Raw genomic sequence first — 16,802 nt, 5'->3', positions numbered from 1 at the left:
TAAAAAAAAAGTTGGTGCCCCCTCCATGGGACAGATAACTCTGACAGCATCATAGATTGTAGTTATCAAAAATGGGTGTCACTTTAAAAAAATGGGTGTCACTTATGATTATAAATGTAGGCATGAGTTACTTAACAAGGAAAACAGTATCAGCCACAGTAATGCAGAAATAGCTGAGACTATTGACCCTTCAAATTAAGAGGAATATACTGAAAGGTTCTGGAATAAGGTGTACCTGTGGTTCTTGCCTTATATGTGAACTCTTTAGCACAAAACTGAGGGCTGGGGAATCTGAGCCTTACCTACTCATTGTTCTCCAAGTCAGAATACCAAGAGAGTGACTGATTTAGGTATTCTCTCTGCTTTACATATGTGTGTGCAATTAGAAACAATCTCTGGGGAAGATTTGTCCGATTCCTGTATTTTTTTTGAAAAGAAAACTTTTATATTATTATTTAGGAGCAGGTAAAATAGTATGTGTACTGTGCTTTAAGTATATATATAAGTATATTAACTCTATATTGTATGAAGGGGTCCAAGAACCTATCATGTAATAGAATGATTTCTTTCTACCAAATTTCAAACAACCAATTATGAAATGAACTTTTTGGGATCTTGACTCTAAAGCTAGAGATCACCAACAGAGGGGCTTTGTTTTAGGCATTTTGCTCACGTGTGTTGCAAAGTTTGATAACTCTTGGCAGTTTCTCTGACAAAAATATGAGGAGACCGTTAACTGAGCATTTACGCAGGGGTCCTCAAACTTCTTAAACAGGGGGCCAGTTCACTGTCCCTCAGACCGTTGGAGGGCCGGACTATAGTTTAAAAAACAACTATGAACAAATTCCTGTGTACACTGCACATATCTTATTTTGAAGTAAAAAAACAAAACGTGAACAAATACAATATTTGTATTTGCATGTGGCCCGCTGGCCGTAGTTTGAGGACCCCTGATTTACTGTGTGCTAGGCAGACCCAGTAGAGGTTTGCAAAATCTTTTAATGGATAAAATTTTAATACAAAAGATTTTGTTGACATTGATGTCTAACTTTAAGATTTCTTGCTTCACTTAGCCGGTGTGGCTCACACACTGAAGGATCACGGGTTTGATTCCTAATCAAGAGCAAGTACCTGGGTTGCAGGTTCAATCCCCTTACCCTGGTTGGTCAGTCTCTCTCTGTCTCTGTCTCTGTCTCTGTCTCTGTCTCTCTCTTTCCTGTCTCCCTCCCTCCCCCTCTCCCCATCTCTCCCTCTCTCCCCCCTCCCTCTCTCTTTTCCTCTTCCCCCCCTTCCCCCTCCTCCTCCTTCTCCCTCCCTCCCCTATACCCCTCCCTCCTTCTCTCCCTTCCACTCTTTCTAAAAAATATCCTCGGGCAAGAATTAGCAAAACAAAAAAAGTAGTTTCAGTAACAGCTTTCAAGTGAAGCATGTTGAAATAAGAATATTGATAACCTGCAGTTTTGAATGAGCTACTTAGTACATATAGTATTATGGAATACAATGATTGCCTTCTTTGATTTGCTAAGGAATAGAAAGAACTGCTTTAAAACTCTTAATTCATGGGTCTTTGGTCTTTCTGAGTTTGTGACTTAAAGTTTTAAATTTATTTTAAGAACAGAACTTTTAAATTCTAGATCTGTCTGCAGTCTTTGGCATCTTTTATAAATATTAGAAAAATATCTCTCTTGACTGTAAATTTAAAGTGATTTCTTTGTTAGCACTGTCTGGGGCAGGGTGCCATTTCAGAGGGGTTGTGGGCTTCTTCACGAGGATTTCCAATGAAGAGCCCTTGGGGATTCTAATACTCAGAAGTTCTGATCCTTGTGGTTGCACCAGCTGCCTTGATCTGCTCCAGCCGTTCAGTAGCTGTTGGTATAAGATAAAACGCTCTGCTTCCCGCTCCTCTCAGTTCCTGGGCATGCAAACAGTGTCTGTGTGCCATCTGGTGGGTGTACCGGCTGTGGTGACAGTGCTAAAAGTAGTGGTTGAAAATAGGTTAGACATTGCAAAGATATAACATTTACGAAAAAGAGACTGAAGAAATGAGGGTCACTCAGCCCCCTCTCTCTTTAAAATGCAAACAGAGGTAAGTATAGAGGAAAGAATCTACTTATACTCCATTATTTCCTTCACTTGAATAAAGAGAAAAACTCGAAACAGCCTTTCCCAATCTTGTGTGATCATAAGAATCATCTGAGGCATTTGTTAATAAGACGCATTCCACCTAGTTTCAGATTTAGTGTCAAGTGGATTTCAGGAATGTGGGTTTTGAATAAGAGGGTCACTACCCTCTCTAACTCCCCTAACACACAGTGCATTTTATAACCAGATACATTTGGGAAGAATTGCTGTGATGAATTGGAATGACCAAGTTTGAGGCCATATGGTAAATGTAGCCAATTATTAATCAGAAGATACATTGTCCCAAAATGGGGAATTCTAATTAAGCAGGTGGAAAAGAAATGAGGACATTAAGAATTAAAAGGTTTCCTTGGCTGAGCAAGATAATAGAAAAGGGACAAAATGACATGTTTTAACAAAAGATGAAGCCAGTGAAACAGCAGTAGGATGAGACAAATGTTTTTGGATAGACATTTAAAAAATATGAAAGGGAAAGGTCCCACTAAAGGAACCTAATGAGAATGGATTGAATGATTTCTAAGATCTTTAAGCTTTGAGGTTTGATGAATTAAATGAAAGCAATTATAATAGCCCAGATACCAGAGCTTGAATTAAGGAGTTCCTTTAAGAAATGGCGGAAGTCACAGACGCTGAAACCGGTTTGGCTCAGTGGATAGAGCGTCGGCCTGCGGACTGAAAGGTCCCAGGTTCGATTCCGGTCAAGGGCATGTACCTGGGTTGCGGGCACATCCCCAGTAGGAGATGTGCAGGAGGCAGCTGATCGATGTTTCTCTCTCATCGATGTTTCTAACTCTCTATCTCTCTCCCTTCCTCTCTGTAAAAAAAATCAATAAAATATATTTAAAAAAAAAAAAGAAGAAGAAATGAAGAGGTGCTGTTTAAATCCTGGCATGTGGGAAGTTGGGGAAGAATTTTTTTTTCTCCTTTCAAATTGAAAAATCCAGGGCTTTTATGGTTCTGCATAGCAGATAAAGAAGGAACTTGCTCATCATTTTAAAAGATGTCCTCTAAGTCAAAGCCAAGAGAATAGATTTGATCCTCCAGGGAAAGTATGTAGGAAAGACTGACATAAAAGATGGAATGACTCATTTAGGAGTATGCCCTTAGGGCTAGAGCTATTTCTTGTTATGGCCATTTCAAGATCCCTTTCTTTGGTTCCTGGGGAGATTCTGGTTAGGTGTCTGTTGGGGGAATCCTAGAAGTCCTGCATTCTCACAGCTGCAGAAACAGGCTCTTGCTTCCATGCCATGACCTGGAGGAACGTGCATTTCAGATCCTCTGTCCTTACCTCTGCACTAGAGGATGCTTGTTCTCTATTTCGGAACCAACTACAGAGGGAAAGGTTCTAGAGGTCACTTTAACCATTGTACTTTGGAGAGATTACGAACTTTTATCTTCTATTTCTCACTCCCATTTATAGCAATATTGTGGTCACCCACATTGAAAAGTTTCGATTTACTCTTAGAAAGTTTGGTGAATATGATTGAGTACAAATGCAATAAAATGCAACATAACAGGGTTAAAATGTGCAGATCAGTAATGCACATTATAGCTATACTAGTAGCTACCTATAAATAGAATAACAACTTTAAAATTTGAATATGTTTAATTATAAAAATGAAGGCAGTCAGAGTAACTACAAGGTTTATTTATTTACCTTTAATCCTGACCTGCACATTATACATGGGTGTGCTATTTTACTTACAGGTTTGGTATTTCTAGTTAGATATGTTATCTTTTTACATTAAGCATGAGTTATTAATACATGTTTCATTTATAAGATAATGCTGTTGATCTATGGGGCCTGAGTATTTTCTAAATAAAGGTGATATCCATCCCCTGAGCCATCCATGTCGTTTCTCCCTAGTCCACTGTCTTCAGTGACAGATAACTGCTTTCTAGGTGGCTGGCTGGCTGAAGGTTGTGGGATCTTTTCTCTCTGCAAAATGAATTGGCCTATTCCAGAACCAGTCTGTGACTTGATCTATTTGAAATGAACCGATAGTCCTTTACAACAGGTATTCATAAGTAGTTAAAAGGAAATGTTAATCTAGTCACTGTTAATCACTAATGAATAAAGCATGTGAAGCTGTCACATAAACAGCAGATCAGTGGAGCAGAATAGAAAGGTAATAAATTGACCCAAATAAGTAAAAAGATCAAGGTTGTATTTTGTATCACATTGTGGAGTGGGGGAGTGGATTATTCATTAAAAGTAGCCATCTGGCCCTAGCCAGTTTTCTCAGTGGATAGCGCATCAGCCTGCAGACCAAAGGATCCTGGGTTTGATTCCGGTCAAGGGCATGTTCCTTAGTTGCAGGCTTCTCCCTGGCCTGGTCAGGGCTTGTGCAGGAGGCAACCAATCGATTTGTTTCTCTCACATTGATGTTTCTCTTCGTCTTTCCCTCTCTGTTCCACTCTCCCTAAAAATCAATGGAAAAATATCCTCGAGTGAGGATTAACAACAATAACAAAAAGTAGCCATCTGGAAAAAAAGACAGTTGGAACTTGCACTTCTCACATCAAATAATTTCAGATGGATCAAGCATGTAAAGTCTTAAATGAAGGCATTTAACTATTACAAGAAAACATGGGGAGTATTTTATACCATCTTAGCATATAACTAATGAGAATTCATTTCAAAAAACAGCATATCCGCCCTAGCCGGTTTGGCTCAGTGGATAGAGCATTGGCCTGCGGACTAAAGGGTCCCAGGTTCTATTCCAGCCAAGGGCACATGCCTGGGTTGCTGGCTCTCAATCCCCCCCAGTGGGGGGCGTGCAGGAGACAGCCAATCAGTGATTCTCATCATTGATGTTTCTATCTCTTTCCCTTCCTCTCTGCAATTAATAAAAAAATATATTTAAAAAACAAAAAGAACAGCATATTCAACTGGAAATACTGAACCTGGAGGCAAATAAAATATGCATAGCATGTTCATATACAGTGTACACCTCTAGGGTATAGAGGAATGATAAACTTTGTAGTTACGCTGACTTCCTTTATTTTTATGTTTGAATATAGACCTCTATGTATGATATAAAAGTCATAAAAGGGACGAACTATAAAATTGACTGCATTTTTTTTAATGTGCAAAGAAAGGCATATATAAAAAAGCAAAAGACAAAGGTCAAATTGGTACAAATAATTGCAGCATGTATAACAAAGAATATACTAATTCCTTCAATATATAAAGAGGGTCTATCAATTAAAAAAATCACTAACAGCCAATAGAAAGATGGGCATAATTCTCAGGAAGGAAAATTTAGATGACTTTTAAACAAAACAAGTCAGCCTTATTCATAATAATAAAACCAAAATAGAATAAAAATTAGATACTATTTTTAACCTAAAAATTGACAGAAGTAAAGTTTGATAACATAGAGTTGGTAAGGATATAAGGGAATGGACACTTTCATACATTTTGAAGGGAGGGTAAGTTGGTACAACCAATGTGTGTAAAGAGTCATTGCAGTATTATTTGTAGTAATAAAATATTTTACTTTTAAAAGTGTTTGTAATACGTAGTCCATTACTAAAAGACTCAATAAGTAAACTGCTATAGCCATCAGAAGAAATACTATGTAGCTAACAAAGAAAACATTGAAGGAAACTACATAAGATAAATGCCTGTTACTAAGTGTGAGAAAGCAACATGCAAACTGATACAGTATTCAATCTTATATGTAAGGAAAAGGGATGTTTATGCTTTCATGTTTATATATGTCTAGCCATAACCGGTTTGGATCACTGGATAGAGCGTCGGCCTGCGGACTCAAGGGTCCCAGGTTCGATTCTGGTCAAGGGCATGTACCTTGGTTGCAGGCACATCCCCAGTAGGGGTGTGCAGGAGGCAGCTGATCTATGTTTCTCTCTCATCGATGTTTCTAACTCTCTATCCCTCTCCTTTCCTCTCTGTAAGAAATCAATAAAATATATTTAAAAAATAAAAATAAATAAAAAATTATATATGTCTAGAATATTTCTGGAAGCTTATAAATGAACTGGCACCAGGAGCTGTCTCTAGAGAAGGGAATGGTTAGATGGTAGTTGAGGTTGGGAGGAAACTTAGTTTTCACTGTATACTCTTGTCTCATGAATTTGTATCATCGGCTTCCATCATTCATTCATTCACCCAACATGTATTTGTTGAACTCTGCTGTATCCCAGGTACTATGCTAGGTGCTAAAGATAGAGCAGTGAATGAGATAGCAAAGCCCTATCCTTGCAGAACTTAGTATTCTAAGAGTGGGTGAGGCTATGGACAGCTAATAATTTCATAAGCAAGTAAATATAAATGTGCAGTGTGTCTGTAAGAGGTCAGTACGGACCTAGCAAGTAAATATAAGTGTGCAGTGTGTCCGTAAGAGGTCAGTACAGGCCTAGCAAGTAAATATAAGTGTTCAGTGTGTCCGTAAGAGGTCAGTACAGGCCTAGCAAGTAAATGTAAGTGTTCAGTGTGTCCGTAAGAGGTCAGTACAGGCCTAGCGAGTAAATATAAATGTGCAGTATGTCCATAAGAGGTCAGTACGGGCCTACCTCGTTTTATTGTGCTTTGCTTTATTGTGCTTCACAGATGTTGCATTTTTTACAAATTGAAGGCAAGACCCTCTACCAGCAGAAAGATTACGACTCACTTTATTGTGGTACTCGCTCTAATTGCGGTGATTTGGAATGAACCCTCAATATCTCTGAGGTATGCCTGTACTCTGGTGAAAAAATCATAGTAAGTAAGGAAGTGTTGATATAGGCTGGTCAAAAATCTCTGAAGCAGTGATGACTGAGCAGAGACTTGAAGGAAGCTGGGGAATACGGCATGGCACGTAGAGATACCTGGGGGAAGAAAGTTGCAGGCAGAGGAAACTAAGAACAGAGGTCATGAGCCATAAATTTGCTTGGCATGTCTTGAGGAATAACTGAGAAGTCTGTAGTGGAATGAAGTAGGGAGAGATGGACAGGTAATGAGGTCAGAAACAAGTGGTACTGGTAGCATAGGGCTCGGCTCTGTAAAGCTGTGTGACGTTTACACTGACAGATGCAAGGCCAGCTGGATGTTTTGAAGGTAATTGCTCCACATAGCACAATTACTCTGACTGCTGGGTGGGGATAGGACAGTGCTCATCACTGGAATAATGTGAGCTGCTTATGTAACTTAACATTTTCTAGTAGCCACATTTAAAAAGGTAAAAAGAAACAGGTAAACTTCACTTTAATGATAGATTTTATTTAACCCAATATATCTGAAATTATCATTCAGCATGTAATCAATATAAGCACATTATCAACTAGATACTGTACATGTTTGGGATACTTGGCCTTCAAAATCTGATGAGTATTTTACACTTAGATCAGATCTCAATTTAGATGTTAAATTTTCTCAACAGTTAAGGTGACATGTAGTACTATCAAAAGGGAAACTATTTTATACTTTAGTTTTTAAGTTTAATTAAAATTTAGTAAATTTAAAATTTCAAGTTCTCAGTCACACTAGTCACATTTCAAGTGCTTAATAGCCCCAAGTGTCTAGTGACTACTGTATAGGACAGCATTAGAATAGAGTTGGGGGCAGAGGTGGGAATGCAGAAGCAGGTTGATGAATCAGTAATTTAAACAAGAGATGGTGACTTGGACCAGAGTGATAGCAGTGGAGTGGGTGAGAAGAGGTTGTATTCAAGATAAATTTTAAAGATAGAGCTGACGGGATTTATTATTGGAGTGAATGTAGGATATAAAAGAAAGGGAGAAGTCAACAGTGATCTTTGAGGAATAGAGTTGGCATTTACTGAGATGAAGAGAGATGGGAGAAGGAGGCTTTGGGAGGGATGGGGAGCAGTCAGGAGTTAGATTTGGGGTGTTAAGTTTGAGATACTTACTAAACATAAAAATGGGGATACAAGAAATGATAGCTGGATATGTGAATCTGAAGGTTAGGAGAGAGGTTTAATCTGAAGAACTATATGTGAGAGACAGCAGACCACCTAGGGAGGAAGAATTGACGGAGAAGAGTTGGAGGACCAAACCAAGGGGCTTCTGAATGTTTTTAGAGAAGAAGCCAGCAATCAAGACAGAAGAAGCCAGTGAGTTAGAAGAACCATAGAGAATGGTGGTTTGGATGCCAAATGAAGAGTGTCTCAAAGGAAGGTATGAGTTTTTTTTAAGCATCTAATAGTTTAAAGTAACTTGAAAGCTGAGAATTGACCATTGGATTTAACAACATGAAGATGATCTTGACAAGAACTGTTTCAGTGAAGTTGTTGGGGAGAAGTGGGAGTGGGTTTAAAAAAACAACAACAGTGGAGAAATGGAGATTGCAAATGTTGATGATGGGTTTTGTGAATTTTGCTGTAGAGTGCAATAGAAATGAGTTGGGAGCCAGAGAGTTATGCATTGTTTGCTTTTTAGATGAAAGAAATACGGCATGTTTCTGTGTGGATGAGAATGACCTAGCAGAGAGGGAAAGATGGCGATGATTCAGGAGACTTAAAAGAGACAGTACCTGGAGGGATGTCATTTAGACAAATACATGAACTACCTGTTTAAAAAATAGCCCCAATTGAGATAACAGAAGAAGAGAAACAAAAGGGTTGTATTATCTGTAATTAGTCTCTTACTAATAAATATAAAATTGCGTAGGTCACTTTTCCCCATTATTTTTTTTTTTAAATTAAGGTACTAGACGGCCTGGTGCATGAATTTGTGCATGGGTGGGGTCTGGCCGCCTGCCCCAATGGGGGCCGATTGGGGCGGGGCCAGTGGGGGGGGAGGGGACGCAGGAGGTTGGCCAGCCAGCCCCGCCCCCGGTCGGGTTGGGAGGTGGCCGCTCAGGGGCCAGGCTGGCTTTGTCGGGGGAGGGGCCACAGGCGGTTGGGCAGGGCCGATCGACCCGATAGGACCAGTTGACCGCTGCAGTGCGTGTCATAGCGACCTGTTGTTCCGTCATTCCAGTTGCTTGGCTTTTATATATATTGATAATTCACATGTAGTAGATTACATTTGATAAACACATACACCACCACAATCTAGGTCATATTAAAACTTTTATATTTAAGGCTGTAGGCTAGCTTGTCCTATGAGGTTGGACCCTGTACATATGTGATATACAACTATTTCTGCTTTGACGTATTTGTAAACCCATGAAATAGGCATATTCTTTCCTACAGTAAGTTACTAATTTGGTTCTACTAGGAGGATGTGATACAGGCTTGGGTTAGGAAGGTTTTTCCAAAAGCTAATTCAGACAAAAAACCAATTTTTTTTCCAGAAAGTCAGTGCTGTGAAAAAATAATTTATTCTGGCATCATGTAGACAAACCACAATTATTTGACTGCTTTTTTTTTTTTTTTCATTTTAATTGGACATATTGAAGGTGATTAACTGGAACTGGAAGAATGATGAGTGAAAGAAATCACTACTGTCTAGACAATTCTAATGGAAAACAGAAAGATCCATTTACTCAAAATTGAAATAAATTTTGAGTCAAAATTTTGTGTCTGTGCCAAGATTTGGCATAATGTTTTACCTCTTTTTCCTAGCCACTTCCCAAGGTGATTGATCTCATTTAGTTAATTCAGGGAATTTCCAGAACCAAAACTCAGGCATGTCTCTAAGTTTTTGTTTTTAATAAGTGCATCAAGTACCAGGAATTGGCTTCTGGACAGTATTGGGTCCCTGTTGCCAAGAAGCTGGGAATTATGGCCAAGCCATTATGCAAAATGTTTAGACTTGGTTTGGTTTTACTTCTTTTAACCTGACAGGTATTTCAGGGGACTGAATGTTTGTAACCTATTTAAATATGCCCTTTTGACCTATTTATTATTTTGACCTAGTTTATTCAGTGAAAGTAAATTGTGTAAATATGTACATGGTTTTTATTTTTGAATACTACAACTATTGAAATCCCAGTGGAGCCCCTTTAATTGCTTATAAAACAGATTTTAGTTTTACTAATAAAAAAAAATGCAACCTGGCCTGTGTGGTTCAGTGGTTGAGTGTTGACCAATGAACCAGGCTGTCACTGTTCAATTCCCTGTCCAGGCACATCTCTGCCAACTCAGGGAATTATCTACCTACTTAATCTTCATCAATCTGGTAGATGAAAATTTTTTTTTTTGAGTTTTAATTTTTTATTATTAAAATCAAGCATTTTTCATATGATCATTGACATTACTATTTCTTCATGTATTTGGCTTATTTTTAAATTAGGGTATTGTCTTATTGTCATTGATTTATAAGTGGGAAGTTAAATAAAAATTCTTAAGGATAGTAATCCAGTGATCTATGTGTTGCAGAATTGTTTACCAACTCTGAGATCTCTTTTAAGTATATTTGGTCTGTTGTTACTTAGAAAATACTTATTTTTAGGTAGTCAAATCTGTCAGTCTCTTTTCAGTTAAGATTTCTAAATTCTATAACATGCTTGGAAGGGCCTTCCTTATTCCCAAATTATTAAAAAAATAGTTTTATTTCTTCTAATACTTCTATGGCTTTACTTCTCTTTTTCCTTTTTTTTTACGGTTTAATTTTCATATTTAAATATTTTATCTTTCTGGAATTTATTTTTGTGCAAGATGAGAAATTGAAATATAAGGTTTTGTTTAGTCAGATGGACAATTTTTTGTTTCAACAAGTGTTTCTAAAATCTTCCATCCTTTCTTCATTGGTTTGAAATGCTACCTTTACCATATATAGAATTTTCATATAGAGATGAAATACTTTCTGGACTTTAATTTCTCTTTTGTGAATCTATTTATCTGATTCTTAGCCAGTGTCACATTATTTCAGTCACTTTAGCGAAGTAATAATTTTGGAATCTGGTAGGCTAAAATTCCCTTCTTCCCCATTATTCCTTTTTTTTTTCAATATTCTTGGCTGTTTTACTCAATATTCTTGGCCTTTCCTCTTCTACTTTAGAATCAATTTTATTAAGTTTCCTCTAAATTCTTTTGGTATCAGTTGACATGATATTTCTCTTTTTGGTTTTGACCAATGTTTTATATTCTTCATTTTTTTTAGTGTTAGGGTTAAAATTAGGGTCAAGTGGTTTCCTAACCCTAATTATCTTTTTTGTTGCTTTACTGTTTTTTGCGTTTGCTCCTAACAGTGTATTAGAGATGACTTCATCTTAAACATTCAGCAGTATTAAGATCATTTTAAAAATCTATCTGAACCCTAGCTGGCTTGGCTCAGTGGATAGAGCAATGACCTGCGGACTAAAGGGTCCCAGGTTCAATTCTGGTCAGGGCACATGCCTGGGTTGTGGGCTTGATCCCCAGTAGGGGGCATGCAGGAGGCAGCTGGTCAGTGATTCTCTCTCATCATTGATGTTTCTTTCTCTCTCTCTCTCTCTCTCTCTTTCTCTCTCTCTCTTCCTCTCTGAAATCAATAAAATATATATTTTTTAAAATCCATCTGAGAGCCAGACTTTTCCAGGCTGTTCTTCACATGGATCTGTGGTGTGTGCTTTTGCCTGGGGCTGAGTTTATGGCATGTATGTATCAGTTACATAGCTCTTCCCCTAGAATCATAGATTATTCTCCAGTTTGGCAGATTCTTAAACTATTGAATAACCATATTCAGAGAGTTTTTATTTTATTTTATTTATTTATTTTATTATTATTTTTTAAAATATTTTATTGGTTTTTTACAGAGAGGAAGAGAGAGGGATAGAGAGTTAGAAACATCAATGAGAGAGAAACATCGATCAGCTGCCTCCTGCACACTCCCCACTGGGGATGTGCCCACAACCAAAGTACATGCCCTTGACCGGAATCGAACCCAGGACCCTTGAGTCCGCAGGCCGACGCTCTATCCACTGAGCCAAACTGGTCAGGGCTAGAGAGTTTTTATAATAACCTTAATCTTTAGCAATTAATAGGATGTTATTTAAAAAAATTTTTTTTATTGATTTCAGGGAGGAAGGGAGAGTGAGAAAGAGAAACATCAGTGATGAGGGAATCATTGATCATCTGCCTCCTGCATGTCCCCTATTGGTGACTGAGCCCACAACTTGGGCATGCGCCCTGACCGAGAATTGGACCGTGACTTTCTAGTTCATAGGTCGATGCTCAACCTATGAGCGATGCTGGCCGGGCAGGACTGGATATTCAAATTTACTTCAAACTTAGTGTAAGCTATGATACCTGTTAAAAAGTAAGAAAAGATACACTGTAGGCTACATTACAGGAAGTATGGCATCCAGATTAGAAAAGGTAATAGCTCCAATCTATGCTAACCAGTTTTTATAGACTCATACAGTGATTTTGTACCAGGGACTAAACCAGATGCTAGGTTGCGAAGCTGAGAGACATAGCCCACTTATAGTAGAACTATTGGTAAATGGTAATAGGCTCTATGAAAAGCCAGAGGAAGGGGATCCAGGCCCTAGACCACAGCGGCAGGGATAGCATTTAAGGAGGAGGTGCCACAGAGCACAGGCTGGAGAGGTGGAGCCATGGCCCTCACCAGCTATGAGACCTTGTACAAATCATTTAACCTCACTCTGTCTCATTGTCTTTATGTGTAAAAGGAAGTCAGTAGCAATGTATTTCACACGGTTGTCCTGAGCATTAATGAGGTGATGTATATACGTGAAGCCTCTAGAGTAGACTCTGGCCCACAGTAGTAACTCAGGACATGGTATGAAATCCCATTTTGAAGTGTTAGAAGGTAGTAGTCCCATCAGAGACAGACTTCCCAGCTGAAGGAATGGTGTACACCAAAGCCGGGGGAGTTAAGCTGGGCCTTTCCGGGACTGCAGAGTATTTCATGATTGGAGTGTGGGGTGCTTGGGGGGAGTCGCTAAAATAAAACTGGGAAGGGAGGCTTCTCTTTGGAGACCAGGAGCTTTGTGCCGTGTTGAGGAATCTGAGAGGCATTTAGGAAGTGTCCTGGGGTCCTTGAAGGTCTGAAGTTGAAGGGGAATGTCCAGACTAGTTTCACCAGTTGAAAGACTCGTTTGTTGTAGATGTGTGGAGGGGGAGGGCAGCTGTTTGAAGTGAACAGTGGTGCTCAGCCCTGGCTGCGCTGGGAACCATCTGGAGAACTTTTAACGGTCTGGTGCCCAAGTTGCCTCTATATCAATTATATCAACAGCCCTGGGGGTGGAACCCAGGCATTGCTTCCCAGACAGTCCCACTGCACAGCCACGGTTTTGAACCATGGTAACTGCATTCAAACCAGATTTGATAAAGTTCTCAATTAAAGAAGTGCCCACCAATGAAAGGATCCAGGGAATGATAAGTAAGATATGGTGGTCAGTTGGTTGAGGAGGGGGTTGATTATTTCTGGAATGGGTCTCTGGGTGCACGTTGATCAATGCTCAGTTGTATACCAAGACTGAGAACATGAAAGAGATTTGGGTCTGAGGCTTTATTGAATGAGCATGAGAAAGATAATGTCATTTTAAAATGTGGATATCGAGGGAAAATGATACCCAACCAATGGGCAGAGAGGGAAACTGAAGGGGCAGAGCCAATGGTATAGTTGAAAACTCAGGGGACAGTGAGTACATAATTGATGACTAAGATGCTTGAGGAGACTGGAAGTGTAGAGCAGACATGAAAGAAGTAATTTATATGAGAATTTCCACTCAGAAAGACAAAAGTAAAAGTATGTGAGGGTGCAGATAGGTCACAGGTTGAGGAAGAAGGGCTGTCAGTTAGTCTGGTGGTCTGTTATCCTTACTGCAGGGGACATGAGTATCTGTGAGAATCAGGAGGTGAGAGAAGGGGATTAAGGAGTATGAGTGAGTTTAGTGAGCTGAGGAAGGAAGTGTCTTTGTAGCCCTGCTCTTAAATGTTGGTTTTTTCCCGGAGTTTCAGGCTTGACTCTCCTTCACATAGATACTTGCTGGGTGATCTCCTTCCTTACATCATATTACACTGCTGCTTTCTAGGAGAAACATCGATAAACTGAAGTTTGGAGCAGTTAAGTAGTTGATATGGTATTTCAGAAGATTATTGGTTGTCTCAGGGGGGCGATGCCCTGATACCATAATTCAGTGGTTCTCAACCTTCCTAATGCCGCGACCCTTTAATACAGTTCCTCATGTTGTGGTGACCCCCAACCATAAAATTATTTTCGTTGCTACTTCATAACTGTAATTTTGCTACTGTTATGAATTGTAATGTAAATATCTGATATGCAGGATGTATTTTCATTGTTACAAATTGAACATAATTAAAGCATAGTGATTAATCACAAAAACAATATGTAATTATATATGTGTTTTCCGATGGTCTTAGGCGACCCCTGTGAAAGGGTCGTTCAACCCCCAAAGGGGTCGTGACCCACAGGTTGAGAACCGCTGCCATAATTTAAAATTTAACCCTTTTCGGTCCAACGTGGAGGCTGACTCGACAAACCAGGCGCTAGGAGCAGGTCCAACGTCAAGGCTGAGGTCGACACCGCAAACCGGTTCAACATTCAATCCCGTCAATTAATTTGGACCAGACTGTTTGAATTCCAAAAATAAAGTTGGGCCGCAAAGGGTTAAAGTGTTGAAATCACTTGAAAATCCTACAATTTCCAACATTCTTAACCTAGGTAGCATTATATTTTTTCTCTCTATTGTAATGAAACATCAGAAAACTACCAACTTGATATTTTGAAATCATGTTAACTTTTAGTATAAATATTTTATATTTATATTATAAAGAAATTCTAATATGCTTTCTACTTTTTTTTTCTTTTTTACTTTATCCTTTTTTTGTTCTATGTCTAATAAAGATCCAACTGAATTTCTCAACTCTGATATTAACTATTAGAGGCCCGGTGCACGAAGTACATGCACTTGGGGGGGGGGGGGGGTGTCCCTCAGCCCTGCTTGCACCCTCTCACAGTCCGGGAGCCCGTGGGGGATGTCCAACTGGACATCCATCTCGCCACCACCACTGCACTCACCAGCCATGAGCCCAGCTTGTGCATCTGCCCCCTGGTGGTCAGTGTGTGTTATAGCAACTGGATATTCCGCCGTTTGGTTGATTTGCATATTAGCCTTTTATTATATAGGATGCTTTGCATTATATATTCTCTAAATATTTTTTCCTCCATGAAACCAACTAAACATCCAATAGTTAATTGGCAGATAGACTGAACTGTTAATTTTACAGATTTCCTATTCAGCAGAACTAATTGTATTCACTACAACAAAGCAAGTAAGCCTTCTTGTTTATAATTTAAATTATAAATTACTTAATCAAAACTGGGATTAGGACCATGCGGTTAGAATGTGGCCTTAATATTGCAGAACACTAACCCGGTGTTTTGATATCATTTCAGGTAACATTTCATTGGTTGCTTTTCCAGTTTCCAGCACCAACTCACCAACAAAGATTTTACCAAAAACCCTAGGACCAATAAATGTGAATGTTGGACCCCAAATGGTAAGAAAACCATCAAATCTTAGAACTTGGAAATTTACTAACTATGGATGGTCACATATTCTAGTTAATTTCTTAGTCACTTTTTAAAGTTTTGTTTTTATCTGAATGTAACTGATTAAATCTTGAGAAAAAGAGAGGCACTCTTCAATTTTAATTTTCATACATTTGACTCTGGATTCTGAATGTGTAATAAGATTTGCCCTGTGTGTGAGGCTTTTCTTGCTTCTCATTGGTTAAATTGATTTAAAATTGGTTATGTTTTATGTTCTCCTCCTGTTATTTCTTATAATCTCTACCACCCTAAACTATATACTCATATAAATTGAACGTGACCCATTAGTTAATTTCTATCTGGAGGTATTAATTTGAAATTTTTGATTAAAGGACATTTGGGGGGAAACAACATGCCAATTCATTTAAATTTTTAACAGAAATAATGGATGAAAAATGTTTAACTTTCTCTGTAAGTAGTTTATTAATGATGTTAGAGCTTGAAGTAGATAGCACTTTTTTTAAAAAGCATATTTCTACTTATTTCAGAGAGGAATGGAGAGGGAGAGAGAGATAGAAACATCAATGATGAGAGAGAATCATTGATAGGCTGCCTCCTGCATGCCCCCTACTGGGGATGGAGCCCACAATTGGGGGATGTGCCCTTGACTGGAATCGAACCAGGACCTTTCAGTCCGCAGGCTGACGCTCCATCCACTGTGCCAAACCGGCTAGGGCTAGATAGCACTTTTAAAAAGCCTTATTTATAAACAAGGTCTCATACCCTACTACTCTAAAAACTATACCAAATTTGCCCTGGCCAGTGTGGCTCAGTTGGTTTGGTGTTGTCCCGGGTACCAAAAGGTCACCAATTTGATTCCTGGTCAGGGCACAAGCCCAGGTTGTGGGCTCAATCCCCAGCAGGAGGGACATGCAGGAGGTAGCCAATCGATGTCTCTCTCTCTCGCTCTCCCTTTCTCTTTCTCTAAAATCAATGAAAACATATTTTAAAAACTATACCTAATTTAAATGGCTTCACGCACTATTTAGCAAAAGTGCATAAACATTTCAACAATAACTCTTCATTGTCAGTGCTTACATGTTCTCATCTGTAGAGCAACAAAGATAAAATTTGCCCATAGTATACAGCCCAATAGAGTAGGTTAAACACAAAATTGTTTAGACAAAAATAACTTTTAACATACTTAATGGCTCCAGAAAGTCTTTACAATTTTTAAGACATTCTAGACATGACATTTTTCCTGATCGCTTGAGGACTGTTAATTA

At 38.8% G+C, this 16,802-nt stretch overlaps 1 protein-coding gene across 9 annotated transcripts in view; it reads left to right on the top strand.

The window, feature by feature from the left end:
* TFDP2 (transcription factor Dp-2) overlaps positions 1-16,802 on the top strand; it is a 120,175-nt gene that overhangs the window by 72,251 nt on the left and 31,122 nt on the right. For 5 of the 9 annotated variants that reach the window (XM_070433535.1, XM_070433533.1, XM_070433534.1 and 2 more), the window contains one exon: positions 15,421-15,524. In XM_070433535.1, coding sequence (XP_070289636.1) covers positions 15,421-15,524 — 104 coding nt within the window. Of the gene's footprint in view, positions 1-6,718; positions 6,839-7,549; positions 8,284-15,420; positions 15,525-16,802 lie in introns of those variants that run through there. The other 4 variants (XM_070433537.1, XM_070433538.1, XM_070433540.1 and 1 more) reach the window with 3 other exon arrangements.

Source organism: Myotis yumanensis, unplaced genomic scaffold, assembly GCF_028538775.1.
Source record: "Myotis yumanensis isolate MYYU_CA2020_CCGP unplaced genomic scaffold, mMyoYum1.0.hap1 SCAF_14, whole genome shotgun sequence".
Classification (NCBI taxonomy): domain Eukaryota; kingdom Metazoa; phylum Chordata; class Mammalia; order Chiroptera; family Vespertilionidae; genus Myotis; species Myotis yumanensis.
The sequence above is the reverse complement of the archived record's forward strand: the minus strand, read 5'-3'. Positions and strand labels throughout refer to the sequence as shown.